Raw genomic sequence first — 22,547 nt, forward strand, 5'->3', positions numbered from 1 at the left:
TGGGAGGCGGAGGTTGTGGTGAGCTGAGATTGCACCACTGCATTCCAGCCTGGGTGACAGAGTGAGACTGTCTCAAAAAATAAAAAATAAAAAATAATGATGGTCAAAGGGTATAAAATCTCAGACAAGAAGAATATGTTTTATACTTTTTTTGAGTTCTGTTGTACAGTGTGGTGCATTATACTTAATAATGGAGTATCATACATTTCAAAATTGATATTCTCATCACAGAAATGTATTTGAAGTATTGGATATGTTAACTAGCTTGATTTAACTATTCCATGTTCTATCCACAATTTGTGACATCACTTTGTAACTCATAAATTTGTACAATTATGAACTGTCAATTTACAATAAAAAATTTTATTGCATCTTTAAAAAAAAAAATTTCCAACTTTTATTAAGTTCCAGGGTACATGTGCAGGATGTGCAGGTTTGTTACATAGGTAAACATGTACCATGGTGCTTTGCCGCACAGATCATCTCATCACCCATGTACGAAGCCCAGCATCCATTAGCTATTCTTCCTGATGCTGTCTCTCTGCTGACTCCCTGTCCTCAACAGGCCCCAGTAAGTGTTGTTCCCCTTCGTGTGCCCATGTGTTCTCATCATTTAGCTCCCAGAAGATTTTCAACATAGACAAAAGTGGAGAGAAAAGTATAATGAAACTCCATGTATTCATTACCCGATCTAAAAAAATTATAAACATAAAGCCAATCTAGTTTTATTTATTATCTCTTAATTCCCCACTTTCACCTTCCCAGAACTAATTTTAAACAATTTCTAAAGATCATATGATTCTATTCATAAACACTAGTTGTTATTATTATTATTTAACATAGGGAATATTCATATATGTAACAGGTACAAAGGCTGTAATATTTAAAGCTCTTTTATGTTCCCATATTAAATGTAAATATTTGTTTAAACTCATGGCTTTCCTTGGTTCATCAAATCAGGCAATAAATTAACCAGACAGGTTCACATTCAATGAGATAGCATTCCAAATTGCTCCTGGCATCTTCAAAAGGTCAGGATTGTTCGGATGCTGTTAATAACAATAAAACATTAATAAGTATAATTTTCATGATAAATTTAACCAAAGCTCACAAATAAGTTTTGCCTTTTCATTTCAGGATCTGATCTTCCTTTTTAGACATCCACTTTATTAAGCCTAATTTCTTTTATCCCATCATCCTCTTCCATTCATGGTGTTAATAATATTTTATACATGTGCTAGTAAACCGGGGGGAATTCAGGACCCTCGCTCACCTTAGGCAGTGTCCTTGTTACTCAGTAGTGCTGTTGAGGAGAATTAGAATGTACCAAGGAGGGAGTCAGGTTTTAGTCTTGGAATAGTCACTGTTCTCAGATCTATAGCTGAGGGCAAAGTTGAGCATCGAAGGAGGGAGTGGGCATCAAAGTTGGTGTGTTGGGATGCTACTTTTTGAGAACCCAGATGTTCTTATTCCTGGATAACTCCAACATGTAGACACCAAGCGGGGGATAAGCCTCAAAGACAGAGCAGTCCTTTTCTCAGACATTACTGTTGGAGCTGTGGAACCCCTGCTATCAGCAGCTTGTTATGCATAAATGTTTTCTTCACCCAGGACTGGAAGACACCCCTACCTGTGGAAGGAGAATCTCTGTGTCCTTTCCTCACTCTGGGGCAGGGTCACTGCACCTCAACAGGCTAGTCAGTCATTGTATCCCATCCCCTTCCTCCCACTTCCTTGCTTCTTTGCAGTTGGGTGGTAGGAGGGCCTGCCCTCTCTTGTGCTTCCTGTGCCCATATGGTGGACACACCTGATGAGGCCCAACTTCTGCCTTCCCCATTGCCACCTTTCCATCTGTGTGGGCAGTCTGATGGTATTCTCAGTGGGCTAGAGAAGGAGCAGGAAGCCTCACTCTGGTGTCTACCCCTAGGCTGATTACCAGGGAAGCCTCCTTGGAGAATGTGGGAGACTTGCCCATAAAACAATGCAGCATTTTCGACCTGGCTGCCACTTAGCATTCCTTATGGATGTGTTCCATAATTGAGAATTCTAGGAGAAAAAGTTTGTGTTAGAGGATAAGAGTACAAGGGTGTGAGGCTCAAACCCCACTCCAACCTCCGACTCCTAACTTGAGGAGTATGCCTTATGGGGATATTGAGATTGTATAAAATATTGCAGGGCTTATGTACTAAGTTTACATGGTGTAGCTTAAAAAATAATGCTTGTATTTTCTTTTTATTGAACTTCCTTTTGATATGTTGTCACTGACACATTTGCAAATTGGGGAGTTCATGTCAGTGGGGATATTTTCTCTGGTTTCTTCCCCAAGAAGTAGTCTGGGTCCTCACACCATGAAACTATCTTCTTCTGCAACATTTATTCCCTGCTTCAAATCCCAGTTATTTTAATTTTACTTTAGCCTTTCCTCCTCTCTTTTGTTGCGTCTTCTCTTTTCATTTCTTCTTTGTCCTGCATCTGCTCTATGTAACATTGTTCCTAATGTTTTTGACCTTTGTTTCTATTGATCAAGGCTGTGCTTGAACATTTTACCTAGAATCATTTATCCTAGTCTTACTAATCCCCCAACCCCTAAGAATCTTCCAGGTGGAGCATTTCTATACATCAGTTCCTGGGATCCCTGACATGGGAGACTATATAACTATAATAGTGGATCAGAAGGTATCTTATAGGAACTCCATGACAAAGCAAGAGAATGAAACAGTTGGGGCATCTTTTACATGTCTGATCCCTGCCACTCTCTGTTCACATAGCCATGGTTTTCACCCCATTCTGATTGTGAAGGGTCTGGGGTAGGCACTGTGTGTCAAACTGCAGAACACCACAGTGCCAAACTCAGGGGTACACTGTACTAGAGGGATCTAACATTATATTATGCAGAAACCTCTCTTTCTAGGGAGCAGCCCCAACTGAGTTAATGGTTTTTGAAATGGGAATTGTATCAATTTATACTACCATTCTATATTGTAACAGTGTACAGATGTGCATTATTGAAATGAAGCCTTTTCCCTCTGAAATGGCCACTATTCAGTCTTTTAAGCACATCTAATACCTGGGATGTGGAAAATGTCAGAAAAAACAAGTTGGTTAGTTCTTAACATAAAAAAAAAATAGAATCATTGTAAATGTTTTTTAAATCATTCAATCATCTATTAGTAATGTACCTTTTTCCTTGGTTCATTAGGTCGAATGCCTCACTGATTTTGTCAAAAGGCAGGGTATGGGTCACCAAGGCATCCAGATTGAATTTCTTATTCTTATAGTCAGTGACCAGCTTTGGGATAGAATCTACACTTTTCCAGCCTGTAATGTGGACAAAATGCAAACTAAAGACATGCGCTTGACACAAAGTAGTTTAATCAGCATTTGCTGAATGAATGAAATTATTAGGTCAGATTTGGTTTGTTTCAAATAGATTAAACTCCTTCCATCTTTAATTTTCTGCACTTATATCTACTTTAAAAATTTTCTTTATAAGAAAAATTTAAGATTATTTTCCACTCTATATAACAAATTATCTCAATTAGGTCAATGTTTATTTTTTGTTCCTCCATGTTGGTTCATTCAAATGCAAATTAAATTTCAATTTGCAAATTATAATTACCTTTTTATATAAATTACTTATAAGTAATTAATAGTTTTTGTGTAGTGTTTGGATATGCTCTAAGGATTCAATGTTTGAGTAAATTATTTTTATTTCCTTTCAATAATCTTCACTCTAAGAATTTCAGTACTACTAGGAAAAATATTTAAAGCTATGAAGAAAAAAAAAAACTGACCACCAAAGAATGTTCCATTTATAGTACGACCGATTATTAGCTCCTCTGGAAAAATAGTCAATCCTTTGCTACCAGCAGCTACTCCAATGAGAGTACATGATCCCCAGCCTGCGGTTGTACAGTCCAGGGCTGCTCTCTGTAAGATCGAACACAAAAGACTACTTGAGTCAGTGGAAAAGTAGAATATGAACTCCACTGTGGGAATGTACAATGCTTTAGAAAAAAATTAATGCAACTCTGCATGTAAGATAATGGGATTCAAGCTAATGACATCATAGTATCATGGTAGATTGAGCCTTGAGGGTCCAGTGTTCCATTACAGATAGAATGTTCAGTACAGTCTGGGTGTGGGTGACTCATGCCTGTAATCCTAGAACTTTGGGAGGCCAAGGTGGGTGGATCACTTGAGGCCAGGAGCTCAAGACCAGCCTGGCCAACATGGCAAAACCCCGTCTCTACTGAAAATACAAAAATTAGCTGGGCGTAGTGTTGCCTGCCTGTAGTCCCGGCTACTTGGGAAGCTAAGGCTAGATAATTGCCTGAATCCGGGAGGAGGAGGTTGCAGTGAGCCAAGACTGCACCACTACACTCCAGCCTGTCTCAAAAAAAAAAAGAAAAAAAAATTAGTAAAATAAAAATAAAGATGTCTAAAAAATCAGCATACATTTGTGTGTAAGTAAGTAAGTTTTATATTTGCCTCTGCTAAATGTTTAAAAAGTGTCAGGGTTTGGCACAAAGGTTGTGAGACTATAAACCCAGCCGAATCTATCTTTGTGTGATTTTTTTTTGACACAAAGACTAATTTAAAATTGTTAGGTCAATAACAGCAACTGAATCACCTAATTTATCAGCAAAATACCTATGTGTTTAACCTTAAGTTTCTTACTTAGGTTTTCACCTAACGTTCAGATTTTAAAAATAGTTAACAAGGGCCAGGCATGGTGGCTCACGCCTGTAATCCCAGCACTTTGGGAGGCCGAGGCAGGTGGATCACTTGAGGTCAGGAGTTCGAGACCAGCCTGGCCAACATGGAGAAACCCTATCTCTACTAAAAATACAAAAAAGTAGCCAGGCACAGTGGCATGTGCCTGTAGTCCCAGCTACTCAGGAGTCTGAGGAAGGAAAATTGCTTGAGCCCGGGAGGTGGAGGTTGTGGTGAGCCAAAATTGTGCCCCTGCATTCCACCAGGCGACAGAGTGAGACTCCATCTCAGAAAAAAAGTTAACATGGAAATAATCTTAAATAATGACTAGTTCTGCATAATATCTCAGTTATCGAGTTATCTAGATAACTGTTAAAAATGAAAAAGTATATGTACATGAAATAAATGCTTATAAGTGGACTTTGTGTAATATAAAATCTGAAAATTATTTTAAATTAAATAATAAATGCTGGATGTGTGAGCCATTTCCAGTTAAAAAATTGTGATATAGGAAAGCGTTTCTAAAATTGTGAGATGATTTCATCTATAATATGCTTACATCTAACAGTTCAGGATTTCTTGCTTTTTAAGTTTTCATGAAAATTTAAGGTTATTAAGAATAAGAATTCTAATTCATATATAAATATATAATTGTATTCTCTTTTTTTTTGAGGCAGTCTCACTCTGTTGCCCAGGCTACAGTGCAGTGGCGTGATCATAGCTCACTGCAGCCTCAACTTCCTGCAGTTTCTCACCTCACCCTCCCAAGTAGCTGGTACTACAGGTGTGTGCCACTACACCTGATTAAATTTTGTATTTTTAGTAGAGATGGGTTTTTCCCATGTTGCCCAGACTGCTCTTGAACTCCTGGGCTCAAGCAGTCTGCCCACCTCAGCCTCCCAAAGTGTCGGAATTACAGGTGTGAGCCACTGTGCCTGGCCTGTATTCTTATTAAAAAATAATTGTATATAATTTGGAGATTATTTTAAAGTTATTTATTTAAAAAGATAAAGTAAGTAGGGGAGAGAAATATAAAGTTATAAATATAAAAATATATTTTTAATAAAATATTTTAAATAAAATAATGTAATATTTATTTTAACAAAATGAATTATTCATATATTTCATATAAAATTTGATATAAAATTTCATATAAATAATTTCATATAAAAAAGAATCTTATGGGAAAATCTTGTCCTAAAATAAAATGACTGATTATTTAAAAAGAAAAAATTAGGATAAGTCAAAAGTCCAAGCATATCATAGATCATCTGTGTAAGTCATAATAAGGTTCATGAAGAGGAATTTATAAAAAAATTTTGTATGTGATTAAATTTGCTATAATTAAAAGAGGATTATTTAGAATAGTCTTTCTAAGATTATTCCCCTATGTTAAAACAAAGTTTCTTTATAGTATTGATTTGCTCTTAACAAAATTAAAAGAAATTTAACTTTTAATTTTATAACTTGTTTCTTTTGAAAACTTCTCAAAATCATATGTCAGAAGTTCAACTTTTGCTATGTCTCCTTGCTTTCAGCTTTGTCTCCCCTTGGACTGATATAACTCTCTTCTTTAGCCTTTTCATCAGCTATTGTAAGTTTTTTCCTCCAGTTCTAACTATTCTTATGGCCTGATACTAAAATGTTTTATCTTAAAGGTCTAGGAGTGAATGTTTTCCTTCAGTACAACTTGATTCTGTACTCTTGGCTTTTCTTGATATGTTTAAATTTTTCAATGTAATCAGAAAATTTCTCATGCAGCTACTAAGAATTACGTATCTTCCTGCTGTACTCATAATCCTGAACACACTTTTCCCATGTCTGATTAAATTCAATCACTTTTCCCATCAGGTTTATTAAAATGGGCTTCCCATAAGGAGAAGCAGTCACACTACCAGTTTTTCTTTCCCTTTCTGGTAACTGACTTAAGAAACAACATTTTACATTTTATCAAAATAATTCCAGTGTTGCCTATATTAGGTTTTTAATTGCTTAAAAAAACAGGGTTAAGGTTTTTACATCCATATATCCTTATGTATTGCCTTTAAAGTCTTTTGATGATCTATTTGGCTAAATAACTATTGTTTTACAATGACCTATGGTTCTGTTTTAATCAAATGTTTTGACGCCTTTAATATTTTTGACAAACACTCTCAAAATTAAATTCTAAATTAAGTCTCTGACTTATTGCTGGGGCTTATTAAAGTTATAAAAAATTAATCACTGAAAAGTTATAAAATCTTTCTACAGCTTCCAGTCAGGTCATAGACTCCAGTATCACTACCTTCAGCTCCTTAAAAGGGTCCTTAGCAGGTGTTAGTAAATAATCCTCGTGCTGGTAAGTTACAGGGTGTTGACCCTTAGTTTAGAGGGTTAGAGGTCATTGAAACCTAGAAACATAGCTTTTCCTAGTTATAGAAACTTTTGGTAGGAGAGTAGGTAACTCATCTTTTGGTGATTAAATAAATCCTTCTCTTTCCAAGGATTTATTTGGATTCTCTAATATAATTCTGTTCCATAATTGAAAATGACTTTCATGATATAATAAGTCAGTTTAATGATAGAAGATGCTAACTTTTAGGTCAGTGGTTCTCAACTTGAGAAATTAATTTTTAAAATGTTGTCAGTGGGCCCCCAGCACACAAGAATATCCTGGGTGTGGCCCATTCATTGGTATTAAAAAAGCAACAAAACAACAATGAAAAACCCCTCAGGAAATTCTAACATATAGCTAGTCTTGAGAATCTCTGTACAAGAAAAATAAGGTGAATAGGCTAAATTTTAGTGTTTGTAAATAAATGAGCCATGGGAAGCGGAGTGATGGATGTGACATGCTGCACACTGCAGGTACTAACATCAATTCAAAAGCAGGGCCTGAAGCCTTGAACACAGGTGAGCAGTGCTAGATGCGGAGCCCTTGATGCATGCATTTTCAATAATAGCTAATGTTTATTGTTGCTTAGTACCTGCCAGATACTGTTTTCAGCAGTTTGCATATATTATAATGAAACTGTTCAGAGAAGAATGACTGAGGAACAGCAGCCTGTGGCTCTCATCATAAGTCTTCCCGGGTCTCATTCTCTTCTGAGGAATATACCAGTCGTGTAAGAACCAAGGGGGAAGAACCAGCACAAAATTTGCTTCTGGGAAGTATAGAATTTTATGCTTTATATCTTGCCTAGAGGATGGCTTGGGAGCTAGGCTGAGTGAAGGTGTAAGTAAAAGGAATAACATCACAACTACTTCATGGCTCTCACTAATGAAATAAGAAGAATCTATAGGCAGATAATTCAGTTGATGGATTCTTTGGTCATTTCATTAAAAACAAAAACAAACAAACCCAAACCACAAAACAAAACTCCCAAAATCTGCTTGGTGTCTTTGAGTAAATACACATTAGGTGATTATTTGCGGACTCTCTGGAGAATTAGGCTGGGCACTCCAGCAAGGTAACTTTTCAGTATATTGCCTGTAGTTGTAATTGGTTCTTCATTCCACTTTTTGGAGTAGAATAGACAGGCCAGCTTCATAGGTGTGCAACCAGTGGAGTCACTGAGGGCACTGTAGCCTGTCCTGAGTCGGGAAGAAATCAGAATGATACAACATTGCAGTGTTCAGGACAAAAAGATGATTTAAATTTTGTGGTATGGTTTTTTTTGAAATATAGAAAATTTCAAATGTATAATTTGGACCTAATTTTGCAACCTATTTATTGAGATCTGATGGACAGAGCTGGGCTGTGTGCAGGTTGCTAGCCTCTCCCTGTTCTACTTTAACATGGGAGCGAATGTGTTGTAGCTATTAGGAAACACAAGTCACCCTCTCTTATTTCCTCCTCTAAATCTGCCTTCTGTATATTTTTTTGTGGGGGAGGGCTCACTTCTCATAAAACACAATTCTTTTAAAATGTTCATTTCTAAGTTTTCACTTTATTTTTTGCTGCATTTCATATAGAAGAATGAATAAATATTAATAACATTAATATTAAGGACTAATAGAAATAGTTATTTACACATTAATAAACATTACTTACAATAGATTATTATATAATGTATAATATCTAAGTGTTAACAAATAGTATTTATTATCTGTAAACATGTTAATATTAAATATATCAATACATGCACATATTTATTAATTTTAAATATTATATACTGTTATAGAAAAGATATTCTACATTATTAACAAATATTAAGAACATGTATATAATGTATAAGATAGCTAAGCCAAACAGGTGTTTTTCCTATTTATTCATTGCAGTTAGTTAATTCATCCCTTTATATCTTTTGCTAAAGAATGCTGTCACTTAATTAATGCACTTGTCATTTTATTTGATTTCATAGTGAAAAGGAACATTTCTCTAATTAATTAAAAATGAAGAAACCCCTAAAATTGTCTCCAAGGAATAGGAATTGGAATTATCATAGAAAACAGAATTAGAAAATATTATCTCCAGACAAATAATATTGAGCTTTTTAAAGGGATCTCAAAAGAAAAATCAGCATCTACACATAATGCTGGCATGGCTTCTTATCACAAGAGAAGACTGAACTCACCAAGATAGTACTGGCATTTGGGGGGACACATTCATGGGCATTGAAGGAAATGGAGTATAGCTGAGGGAATGGGAAATGAATTGTGGCTTATATTTCTACTCCACTGTCATCCATTTGAAAGTACTAAGAAGGAATGATTATAGTTACCATAACAAACATAACCCACTTTCCCCTGTTATTTAACAGCCAAAGAATAAATTGAAAACATAAGGCAAGAAAAAAATATACATACCATGGTTTCAGATCCACCTGCACAGTCAAGAGCAAAATCCACACCTCCCTTGGTCAATTCAATGATAACCTCCTGGATGGGTTTATGTAGGTCTCTAGGATTGAGGCAATCAGTGGCTCCCAGGGCTTTAGCTTTTGCAAACTTCTCACTGTTGATGTCAATACCTATGATTCTGGAAGCTCCTGCCGCTTTACAACCCATTACAGCAGAAAGACCCACACCTCCTAGGCCAAAGACAGCACAAGTCGAGCCAGGGGTGACCTGCAAGCAGGAAAATTGAAATAACTTCTAAAGTAGCTAGTCCCACTGTTTTCCTTTTAAGGGGCAGGAGGAAGTGGGGGCATGAACATATGAATTAAAGACAGCCTGCTATGAAACTCTATGATATAACCAATGGAGGAAATCTGCCAATGTGAAAATGGATGCATTACTACCTAAATTTGGAGAATTATTTAATGTTCATTAAGATTATAAGAAACAAACCCAAGTAAAAATAATTCCCTTGTTTTACTTTTTCCCTTCAGTGTTAGAACAAAATTTGAAAACCTACACATTCTGAAGGGTTTATTGCTTTCCTTTTAAAATTTTGGATCACTAGTAATTTGACATCTACATTTCTAATAGGCCTCATTTGGTTGTATTCATATTACAATGATTTACTTGATCACTCCAAATCACCAGTTTGGAATGAAGTCCAATTTGTTTTGCATGGCATGAAAGGATTTTTATTGTCTGACCTCTGTTTACCTTCCAACTTCATCGCCATGATATTCCCAGTACAAGAACTGCGAACAGATTGTTGCACTTCTCCTCATGCTGTAGTTGACCCTGTTCCCTCAGACTGATGTACTTTTCACCTTATTTTCTTTAATTAAAGTATAACCTATACTCCTAGGCCTGACTTCAAGGACATTCTCTCTATGAAACTTTTCTTGATTCTTGAATCAGAAATCAATGCCTATCGTTTTGTTTTTCTTGTATCATATAATTTATAACCTGCCTTGATTGTGTGTATATGTGTGTTTCTGTAAAAGACTACATTGTATGAAGGCAGAAACTTTTTAAATTCCACATTATTATGAAAGGGTCTTCTGTATGTTGAGTCTTTAATAAATGTTTGTTTCATTGCATTAAATGGAAGTAATAGATAAGATGGTAAGAAAAGATGCCGCAACTGGAATATGTTATTCTACAGACTAGTATAGTGATAGAAAAATGCTACGTAGAGAGATACTTAATATTTCCTAATGAGGATGCAAAGCTGTTAGGATTAAAACATAAACAAAAGGTAAAGAGAAAATCTGCTCAAGGTAAGGATTAATCCATTCTAAATTGGAAACAAAATTACTAAGCAACAGGTAAACTGCAATATTTTCATTATTTTTCTATATTAGGTATGCACACCTCTGGCTTTTGCTACTCCGGGGAAATAATGTATATATATATATATATTGCAAATAGTAAGAATATTGTTCTTATGATGGCTTCTTTACTATAATGTTGTGGCATGTGTTCAGTGTGTTTCTTAATATATTTCTCCAGAGTCTCAGTTAAAAAGATCCTGTGAGGGCCGGGCGCGGTGGCTCAAGCCTGTAATCCCAGCACTTTGGGAGGCCGAGACGGCGGATCACGAGTCAGGAGATCGAGACCATCCTGGCTAATACAGTGAAACCCCGTCTCTACTAAAAATTACAAAAAACTAGCCGGGCGACGAGGCGGGCGCCTGTAGTCCAGCTACTCGGGAGGCTGAGACAGGAGAATGGCGTGAACCCGGGAGGCGGAGCTTGCAGTGAGCTGAGACCCGCCACTGCACTCCACCCTGGGCGGCAGAGCCAGACTCCGTCTCAAAAAAAAAAAAAAAAAAAAAAAAAGATCCTGTGAGTCTCTTAGGAAGTGGAAATGCATTTTTCCCATTGCAGCAATGTAACTACTAGTTGGATTCTCAGGCTAACTCACGACAGTGTGTAAATAGAATATGCTGCATTACTTGTATTATACAACTAGGCCCCTGTGTGTAAAAGTGCGTTTGCTCGCAGAACTTTGGTGGGGTCACTATAAAATGCCCCCACAATTTGCAAGTAGGTCTACACACAGTGGATGATTATCTGTCTGCAAGTACCACTGTTAGAGGACATTTCCACACTTCCAAAGGTCTCTGTGTAATGTTGTTTAATTGGCAGATACAAGCACATCAAAAAGAAATAGGGGTTCTGGTGGTGCTAGTGTGTTTTCAATAATTATACAGAGAGGCTGCTTCACTTGTCTTCTCAGAAGTAAGTTAAGTTTTATCAAAGCTCTTGCCTTTTGAATAGAATTACTGATACTTCACTTTCCTTAATTTCTTCCTATCAGATTCATTTCTCTCTGAGCATCCTATGAGGTGGCTTAGCAGCTAGAATCTCCTCCTTTACAGTGGGAAGAATAGCTCCTGGAAATTTAGGTCAACTTTGACTGGATTTAAAAGAAAGCTGTACAATTCCACCTCTGGATATATAACCAAAGGAAATGAGCTGTGCATACCCATGTTCAATGAAGCATTATTCACAATAGCCAAAATGTGGAACCAATCCTTAAACAAAAGGAAAAGAGAAAATCTGCTCAAGGTAAGTATTAATACATTCTAAATTGGAAACAAAATTACTAAGCAACAGGTAAACTGCAATACTTTCCTTATTTATCTATAATATTAGGTATGCACACCCCTGGCTTTTGCTCCACGAATAGATGAATAGATAAGAAAAATGTGGTATGTGTATACACAATGGAGTACTACTTAGGCTTTAAAAAAGGAGAAAATTCTGTCATAGTGAAAACATGGATGAACCTGGAGGATATTATGTTAGAAATAAGCCAGGCACAGAAAGACAGATACTGCATGATCTCACTTATATGTGGAATCTAAAAAAGACAAACTCATAGAAGGAGAGACTAGGCTAGTGGTTACCAGAGTCTGCGGGGATAAATGAGGAGTGGGATGATGTTGGTCAAAGGATACAAAGTTTCGGTTAGAGAGGAGGAATAATTTCTGGAATTTCATTGTACCCTATGGTGACTATAATTAATAATAATGTATTGTATATCTGAAAATTGCTAAGATATTAGATTTTTAATGTTCTCACCACAAAAAGATTAGTATATGAAGTGATGGGTACATTATTCGCTTGATTTAATGTATACATATATCAAAACATTGCATTATACTTCATAAATGTATAAAAATATTTTTCAATTAAAAATAAGTAATTAAGAAAGAAAGCTGTAGCTGAATCTCTAGTGCTAATGGCCCTTAAAAGGACTGGAGTAGTAGAAGAGGATGGACTGCATGGAGCCCAGCAGAGGAAGACTTGAAGAGTGATACTTCTTCCCTGAATCTCTAGCGCCATACAGCAGAAAACAGGCTTTGACTGCCATGTGCACATCTGCTGTCAACTCCACCCAGCTACTAGTACCCTTCTCTGATTGTAGTTTGGTTTCTAATACAATTTTTAAATTTGTATATTAATGAGTAATTGTGTGGATGAATACATTTTTAAAGGGAGATAACATGCTGATAGCAAAGAGTAGCATTTTTGACTGTGTGGCAGATAAAATTCTCAATGAAGAGTCATACTTTGGTATCTTGGCTGCTAGATCAACCTCTTATTGTGGTGAGGCTGACTTTGTTTCCTTGACACTGAACAACTCTAGGTAACCTGATAAAAAGGACTTTCTGGTTTACAAAGCCGAGGACCAGGCCTCACCAGGCTGTTTTAAGGGTTTCACATGCACCTGGTTTTATTTGTTCATTCATTGAAAAATTATCAAGCTCCTATTATGTGCCAGGGACAATTCCAGCCTCCAGAGCTATCACAATGAATAACAGAGAGTTCTTGCCCTCAAGGAACAAATAGTACAATAGGACAGAAAAATACATGGGAGATTTCTCTATAGTGTGATAAGAATGAAGACAGAGGCTGGCAGTGGCTCACGCCTGTAATCCTAGCATTTTAGGAGGTAAAAGTGGGAGAACTGCTTGAGCCTAGGAGTTCAAGACCAGCTTGGCCCCTGTCTCTATAAAAAATTAAAAAAATAGCCAGGCATGGTAGTGCATGCCTGTAATCCCAGCTACTTGGAGGACTGAAGTGGGAAGTTCACTTGAGCCCAGGAGATCAAGGCTGCAGTGAATCATGATCATGCCACTGCATTCCAGCATGGGCAACAGAGTGAGACCCTGTCTCAAAAAAGAAAAAAAATTTGGGGTGAAAACTGGGAGGGACACCCAAAGCATACCTGAGAACCTGAAGTAGATCTCTGAGAGGAAGTGATAAATGGAGTCAGCCTGAAGGAGGCAGGGGAGTCTTCCCTGCACTGTTGCTGGAAGCCAAGTGTGCAAAGCCCAGAGACCCCAGTGACTGAAGCCTGGAGACTCAGAGTGGAGCCAAGGGAACAGTGCACAGCGGAAAGGGAGAAGTAGGAAGTCACTGTAGCCTACTGAGGAATTTGACCTCACCCTGAGGGAAAAATGAAATAATACAGGAAAAATAAAATCTTCAGACTTGTTGTTTGAAAGACCACTCTGGCTGCATTTTGCAGTTTTGAGTCAGGAATAAAGGTTGATGTCAGGGAGGTTCAAATAAGGAGGTTATTTGAGATGTCCAACTGTGAGATCCCTCTTTGATATCTCTCTAGTTCTAGATCAGATGCTTTGTAAGAGTCTCTAAATTCTAACTTGGGATTCTAGGGACACATCTGGTCAACATCAGGGCTGCTACCAGAGACCCTCCTTTGAAGCCACAAAGGAACAGGATGAGAAGCAGAAATGAATTACTACTGATTGAGGGAGAGAGATCTGTAGCATCAGGGAGAAGACAGGGGTGGTTGTGTGAAGATGGAAGTGAGTTTCTGTCATTTTTATTGCCCTTTGACAGAGTCAGCTGTCCTAGGATGAGCATTCATCCTTACGAGACATATTTAAACAGACTGTATTTAAATCAGGGATGATCAATAATCTAACATGTTAGTATAGTATAAGAACATATGCTGGGCGCCAATTATATGTAGGCTACTGGGCCAGATGTTTTACATATATATTGTGATTCAATTATCCCTATAAGTATTTTTAGTAGATATTATTCTAGAAGGGTTAAATAACTTGCCTAAAATCACAGAGGTAATAAATGACACAGCCAAAGTTTAGAGATAACTGGTTCATCTGTATCACACTGCCTCCCAGTAACTTCTGTTTTACACAAACTGGTGTTTAACCATTTACCTTGGCATTGTTGATTGCAGCCCCATAGCCAGTTGAAAACCCACATCCAAGCAGACAAACTCTCTCTAAATTTGCATCATCATCTATTTTGGCAAGATTAGTATCTGACACTACAGTGTACTGAGAGAATGTACTGGTTCCCAGGAAATGGTAAACTGGTTTTCCTTTGCAGGTAAACCTACTGGTTTTGTCTTCCATTAGTTGTTGATCACTAGCAGGATTTTTAATATTACTAGAAAATTAAAAAAAAGAGAGAGAGAGAGAGATACAAATAAAGAGGAGTTACAATAAATGGAACACTGATCATTTTCCTACAAAATATGTTGAGCATTATACATCTTTCATGACAATTTACATGACAGAAAAATTAGGAAAACAACAAGACTTTTCACAAAATATAGTTTGTTGGAAGCATTTTAAAGATAACAACAATTTTTTAAAGTGACAGGGTCTCGTTTTATCACTCAGGCTGGAGTGCAGGGAATAAACTTTTTTTTTCTTTTTAGACGAAGTTTTGCTCTTGTTGCCCAGACTGGAGTGCAGTGGCACGATCTCAGCTCACTGCAACCCCCGCCTCCTGGGTTCAAGCGATTTTCCTGCCTCAGCCTCCCGAGTAGCTGGGCTTATAGGCATGCACCACCATGCCTGGCTAATTTTGTATTTTTAGTAGAGACAGGGTTTCTCCGTGTTGGTCAGGCTGTTCTCAAACTCCTGACCTCAGGTGATCCTCCAGCCTCGGCCTCCTAATGTGCTGGGATTACAGGCATAAGCCACCGCACCGGCCAGGGAACAAACTTTTATTGAATGCTTTTGTGTACCAGAAATGCTTTTAAGGGCTTTACATGTATTAACTCTTAAAAATTTTTATTATGGAAAATTTGAACATGTATAAAAGTAGAAGGAATAGCATAATGAACCCTTATGTGTCCGTGTCCCAGCTCCAGTAACCATCAACTCATGGCCAATCAAGTTTCACCTAGTATTCCTTCACAACACCTGCTCCCTCCCCTACACTGCAATATTTTGAAGCAAATCCCAGATATCACTATTTCATCTGTAAATACATTAACGTGTATCTCTACAGGATTCTTTTAGGTCCACATATTTGTCGTCTCTTAATTATCTTAAATTATAGATCCTTTCTCTCTCTCTCTCTCCTTGCAATTTATTTGTTGAAGGAATTGAATCATTTGTCTTGTAGAGTTTTCCTCATTCTGGATTTTGCTCCTAACATTCCTGTAATATGGTTGAACATATTTCTGTATCCCTGTATCGCCTCATAAATTAGTATTTTTGATGTAAACACTTGATCTGATTCAGATTTTATATTTTTGTGGTAATACTTTATAGGTGGTATTGTATATTTCATTTGGAATATCTAATTATCTCTCTTTTTATAACATTTATTAGAAAGAATTTATTGGCATTGTCTAAATCCATTATTTCATTAAAGCTTTGCAAAAAATATTAGTTCTTTGAATATCTAGAACAAATCTGTGAAGCAGGCATTATTTTGATCCTCATTTTTTAGATGAAAAAATTGAGGCACAGTAATAGATGTAAGAGTAGTACAGTTTTAGCTTCTTAAATAACTGCTTTCAACTAATGTTAAGGAAGAAAGGATCTGTCTGTAGTCTCAGTAAAGCAAAAACAAGATGATTAAGATTGTGGACTCCGGAGCCATACTGCCTGGGTTAAAAACCTGGCTCTAAGACTTATAACTATGTTGCCTTGGAGTAAATCACTTTACTCTGCCTTATTGTATCCCTCTCTCATCCCTGTAGAAGTAGTTATTATTCTGAATTTGGCATTTATTATTTCAGTGATTTATTTATGCTTTTACTACATATACAAATAACCATTAGAAAGTATAGTATTGTTTTTGTATATGACACCTTACTAAATATTCCTTCAGCAATTTGCTTATTTCCCTTAACATTATGTGTGTGAGATTATTTTATGTTAATACATGCAGCTCAAGTTTAGCCATTTTCATTATTGTGTAGTAGTCCATTGTGCTACTACATAGCAATTTTAAAATTCATTCTCTTTCTGATGGACATTTGTGCTGTTTTAAATTGCTTACTCTAATAAACAGTGTTGCAATGAATATTCCAGCACATGTTTCTTTGTGTGCACTTGCAATAGTATCTTGTACACACCTAGGATTAGAATTAGTATGTGGAAGGTTTGCACTTCTTCAAGGCCATTTAGGTAATGTCAATGTGCTTTCCAAAATATTCATTCAAATTTATACTAACAGTGTAGAGTGCTTACCTGATTTTTCCACAAAAATTTGTGAGTGGACTCAGACAAAACTTGCATTTTCTACATAGAGGTGCATAAAGTGGAATTACTTTGTCACCTAGAAAGAAAGGCCATATGTTGGATGGTGCCTAAGATGTTACTTATAGTTCCTACCAGATAAAACAGTGGAAAACACCTTTTCTTTACAGTACACATTTTATATTCAGTGGAAAGTATAGGTGGCTACAATATTTCATTACCTTACAAGACTGCAGATTCCCCCAAGTATTGCCTATATTATATTTTTTAAAAAATTACTCTGCTAGGCAGTCAAGCAACAAATCTGTGTTGATATCATCAGACACAGTACTCTGGGACTTTGCTGTCGTTATGACTCTCTGCATCATGACTATTGTTTATTACATTTCCAAGCACCATGTATGAAACATAACATCCTTATATAATAGGAGAGGTAAACAATTATAGGCTAGGTATAAACTTTATATCATTGCCATGTTTCACCTTTAGATTCACTTTCAAATTCCACATTTTTCTACTTTTTAATAAATTCCAATTTAATAGTGACTTTTGTGCTTCAATGCCTGAGGTCTAATGATGATAATTCACATACGTTCAACATTTAATACATGCCACGCATGCATTTAATACATAACTATTTACATGTATTATTTCAGCGCTTAATTTTCAGAACAACTGTTTGAGATGAGCCCTATTTTTATTCACACTATATAAAACAGAAATCTGAGCTGAATCACAGAAAAGTGACATAACTGGTCAAGATCACATAGCCAGTAAGTGGCAGAGCTGGGGCTAAAGGGATGATATTGGCCAGACTCCTTCATTGACACAAAATGTTGGGAAGCAATTTGTTTGTACAGTCTTTTTTGGAATGGAAAGGTACTAATGTACCTCTAACTTTGCAGCATTCTCATTCAAAGGGAAAAGAGTGGCATGGTTCATCCAGCCTGCCAAATGAGGATTACATAGCCCATATTCCAGTATCTGGAGGATCTGTTGTAAAATGTGGAGTAAATAGTTTCAGCTATTGGTGTGTGCTTCGTTTAGGTATTATGTTTATCTTACAAACTTCCAAAAAGACACTTCGGCTAACACTGACACATATATGTTTCTCACTAAAGCTACCTCTAAGTCCTAATTCTTTACATAGTTTGCTGTTAATATTAAAATAGTTTGCATTTTTATATAGAAGTTGTTATAACATGTCATTAACAAAACCTTTTATTTTACACCAGATGCAGTGGCTCACATCTGTAATCCCAGTGCTTTGGGAGGCTGAGGCGGGCAGATCACCTGAGGTTGGGAATTCAAGACCAGCCTGGCCAACATGGTGAAACCCTGTCTCTACTAAAAATACAAAAATTAGCCAGGTGTGGTGGCTCATGTCTGTAATCCCAGCTACTCTGGAGGCTGAGGCACAAGAATTGTGTGAACTCGGGAGGTGGAAGTTGCAGTAAGCCAGGATCGTGCCACAGTCCTCCAGCCTGGGTAACAGAGTAAGACACTGTTAAAAAAAAAAAAAAATGTCTGGGCACAATGGCTCATGCCTGTAATCCCGGCACTTTGGGAGGCCAAGGTGAGTGGATCACCTGAGGTTAGGAGTTTGAGACCAGCCTGGCCAACATGGTGAAACCCCATCTCTACTAAAAATAGAAAATTAGCCAGGTGTGGTGGCACATGCCTGTAATCCCAGCTGCTCGGGAGGCTGAGGCAGGAGAATCGCTTGAACCCAGGAGGTGGAGGTTGCAGTGAGCTGAGATTGCGCCACTACACTCCAGCCTGGGTGACAGAGCAAGACTCCGTCGCAAAAAAAAAAAAAAGGAAAAACAACACCTTTAATTTTAGATTTAGGGGTACATGTGCAGGTTTGCTATATGGGTAAACTTGTGTCATGGAAGTTTGGTGTACAGATAATTTTGTCACCCAGGTACTAAGCACAGTACCCAACAGTTATTTTTCTGAGCCTCTCCTCCCTCCATCCTTCATCCTTAAGTAGGTCCCAGTGTGCCTGTCATTGCCCCATTTGTGTCCATATGTTCTCATTATTTAGCTCCTACTTATAAGTGAGAACACTCAGTATTTGATTCTCTGTTCCTGCAATAGTTTGCTAAGAATAATGACTGACAGCTTCATCCATATTCCTGCAAAGGACATGATCTTGTTCTTTTGTAAGGTGTCATTTGTTAAACATGGAAATTTCAGTTTAAGCTAACCTTGTAACTTTGCTTCATAGGACAGTTTCTCAGTGCTTTATGTAAATAAAGTGACCACATTTCCCAGATTTTATTAGACAGTTCTGATTTCAAATATTCTGTTCCATTGCTAGACTGTGATAGATTGTGTGTCTCAGTTTTACTTTGGAAAAGGTGGTCCCCCTTTGTAAATAAAGATCAATTATAGCATGCCAAGCCAGGACTATCAAGAATTATCTCTGAAATATTGTGACATTTCCATTTTATCTGAATGAAATAAAATACCTGGTTTGAAGTTGGTCACTCCTGGCCCAACACTTTCCACAATCCCTGCAGCCTCATGGCCAACGATCACTGGGAAAGCTAAGCCCTCAAATTTAGAATCGGTAACAGTGGCATCAGTATGGCACAGGGAAGTAGCAATGATCTGCAAGGCAATTACAGACTTGAATTGTGTTTCTGCAACTATATTATTGAACTGGATGTTACATATAATATTAGGCCTGATATCATTTTGAAACTTTATAAGACTTCTAGAACTCAATAAAAGAATCACCTTTTGAAAAAAAGAACCAATAAAAATATACTAGGTTAAATTCGTTTCCTCTTATAATGCATCTTTGTTTTCTACCTTTTGCTGTTGTCAGAAAATCAAAAAAGAGATAGGATTGGCAATTATTGCCTCCAGGAGAGGAAAAATCAAAGGTAATAGGGCTTATATTATAGGGTTATTATATTATAGGCTTATTATAGGGTAAATTTGCTGAAATAAAGTTAAGGTAATATACCTTTTACAGTTGCAAGAACGATATCAAATCAAGGATTGTCTACATTAATTACCAATGTATACCTATATTCTTCAAGGTTCTGTCAATGAGGATGTCCCATTCACTCTCATGTACAGACTCTTAATGTGGGGGTCCTCAGGGAAAATATAAGTCTCGTCAGCTTGGGAAAAATGGGGAAAGTCCAAACTTGCCATCAGTGATCTCACTCCATTCCATGTACTCTCTTCTCCCTGTGACCTACTCCTGTCTCTTCCTCTGGATACCCAGGACTCTTCAGCTGCCCAGAGCAGCATATCAGGTTTTTCTTCTTTGTTGTTTTGGAGCAAGTTCTCTATCTTCCTTTTAATAACACTTTCAAATAATTAGCAATTGGAAAACAAAAAGAAAACCTAACCAATTCAAATTCAAAGTGAATTCCTTTGTCTGATTCTTAGGGTAAATGATTAATGTTAAGACCAATTAAATTTTAAACCCATTATTCAAAAATTACTAAAATAATGGATGATTTATTCCTTTTTGGGATAATGCCTATTTTTGACTGAACCTAAAAATACAACTTCCCTGTACTAGAAACTCCAAGGTCTCTGAATCATAGTACATAGGATTGACTTGACAGAAGCCATGTCGCCACTTGAGGCCCTGTCTGCTTCCACCCAAGGAAAGTCTCCACTTACCTGAATGCGAACTTCATGAGCCTTGGGGGGAGCTACTTCAACCTCTTCAATGCAAAGGGGCTTGCCTGCTTCCCAGGCGATGGCCGCTTTGCATTTAATAACCTGAAAGGGAGAAAGAAAAGGAAGAAGGAGATAGAGATTTTGACAGGGTTGGGGGTGGGAGAGAGGATATCATGAGAAAAAAATTAGAATATATTAATACTATAATTTCACGACAAAGAGTTAGAGTTTGTGGCTGGATCTTATGATATTATTTTAAAGACAAGGGATCTTAGTGAAAAATAAGAAGTTAAATTCTACATTATAGTCATTACATTTTTTATTTCTTAAAAAATAACATGGTGAAACCCCGTCTCTACTAAAAAATACAAAAAACTAGCCGGGCGAGGTGGCGGGCTCCTGTAGTCCCAGCTACTCGGGAGGCTGAGGCAGGAGAATGGCGTAAACCCGGGAGGCGGAGCTTGCAGTGAGCTGAGATCCGGCCACTGCACTCCAGCCCGGGCGACAGAGCGAGACTCCGTCCCCCCCCCAAAAATAATAATAACAGGTGTATTAAAGTTTACCTTAATATAATGCCTCAAGTTTTTCCCTCTGTAACAGAGAGGATAGATTTATAGAGTTGGAAAAGGTAGATGGCCTATAAAAATCTATTGAGTGAACTGTTTGAAATCAGCTCTGAATTACCTGAGTCAGATAATTGCTGGAGAATAGATGTGTTTTACATCTTTGCAACTCGAAGTGTGGTCCTCGGACAAGCATTTATTCACATTACTTGGGAATTTGTTAGAGATAAAAGCCCTGCCTCAAATCCACTAACTCAAAATCTGCATTTGAACAGTGTCCCCAGAGAATTCATGAAAAGTCTGAGAAATGAGGCTTACATCATTATCAAATTTATCTGTAGGATATAAATTAAATAAAAATTTGGTCTAATTGTGAGAATTTGGGTAAAGATGAATGAACAGAATTTAAGTATTTAGGATTCTATAATCCCAATTCTTTTCTAGCCTCAAATTATATTTTTAATTTCAAATATAAGCAACATTGAAAGAAAGCAGAAAGAAACAAACCTATGATCTTCTGTTCTAAAACTACTATGCTTACATTTGGTATACTTTTCCCAAAGTCTTTGACCACATGAATATCTATTTTTCAATAGTTAAGTAATTTTGAATTATGTTTTTCAATATTATTTATTTTGTTTCAAAGGAAATATATATTAATTATAGGAAGTTTCAGAGTGCCAAGGCATACCAAGTTTTTAAAGACAAAAAATAAAATGAAATTCACCTGTGAGCTCATTACCCACTTTATGCTTTTGATGCAAATTCTTTGAGTATCCCCAAATAAGATACATCGTCCATAGTATTTTGTAATCTGCTTTTTCTACTTATTAATGTACTGTGAATGTTTTCCCATATTCTCCTGCAACGTTATTTGTAACTTATGCATATTCTATTTTAGGGTTACAGCCTAGTTACTTAAATCTCTCTTCTTTTGGCCATTTGAATAATATTAATATTAACTAAACACCCTTGTAATAAACATTTTGGCAATCCACAGTTAATTTCCCTGAAATAAATTCCTGGCATAGGGGCCACTCATATCCTTTTGATCAACTCTAAGTCACTGCTTCCTGAGTTCCTGAAGGAAGCTTTTAGCCAAACATACAAAGACACAGAAAAGCACAAACTGAACAAAGATACAGCTTATTTGCTTACTTTGCCTTTGGTGCCCATTTTTCTTTGGGAAACTGTGTTGGGAGTTTCTTTCTGAGTTAAGAAGGCTTCCACTGCTACCCAGAGAGTTCTGTGTCCTATAAGGAGCCGTCTTTGCATAAATACCATTCATG

General features: G+C 36.9%; 1 protein-coding gene across 1 annotated transcript; it reads right to left on the bottom strand.

Annotated features, from left to right (window-relative positions):
• Window positions 1-659: 659 nt before the first annotated feature.
• Window positions 660-22,522, bottom strand: ADH4 (alcohol dehydrogenase 4 (class II), pi polypeptide). Its single transcript, XM_033214874.1, has 9 exons — window positions 22,417-22,522; window positions 20,696-20,797; window positions 19,519-19,660; window positions 17,033-17,120; window positions 14,756-14,987; window positions 9,505-9,765; window positions 3,795-3,930; window positions 3,180-3,318; window positions 660-1,049 (listed from the first exon to the last, which is right to left on the bottom strand). Exons 1-9 carry the CDS (start codon window positions 22,432-22,434, stop codon window positions 1,025-1,027), a joined length of 1,143 nt encoding a protein of 380 aa, XP_033070765.1. The 5' UTR covers window positions 22,435-22,522; the 3' UTR covers window positions 660-1,024.
• Between the last annotated feature and the right edge of the window lie 25 nt (window positions 22,523-22,547).

Source organism: Trachypithecus francoisi, unplaced genomic scaffold (assembly GCF_009764315.1).
Source record: "Trachypithecus francoisi isolate TF-2019V2 unplaced genomic scaffold, Tfra_2.0 Lachesis_group1, whole genome shotgun sequence".
In the NCBI taxonomy this organism is placed as follows: domain Eukaryota; kingdom Metazoa; phylum Chordata; class Mammalia; order Primates; family Cercopithecidae; genus Trachypithecus; species Trachypithecus francoisi.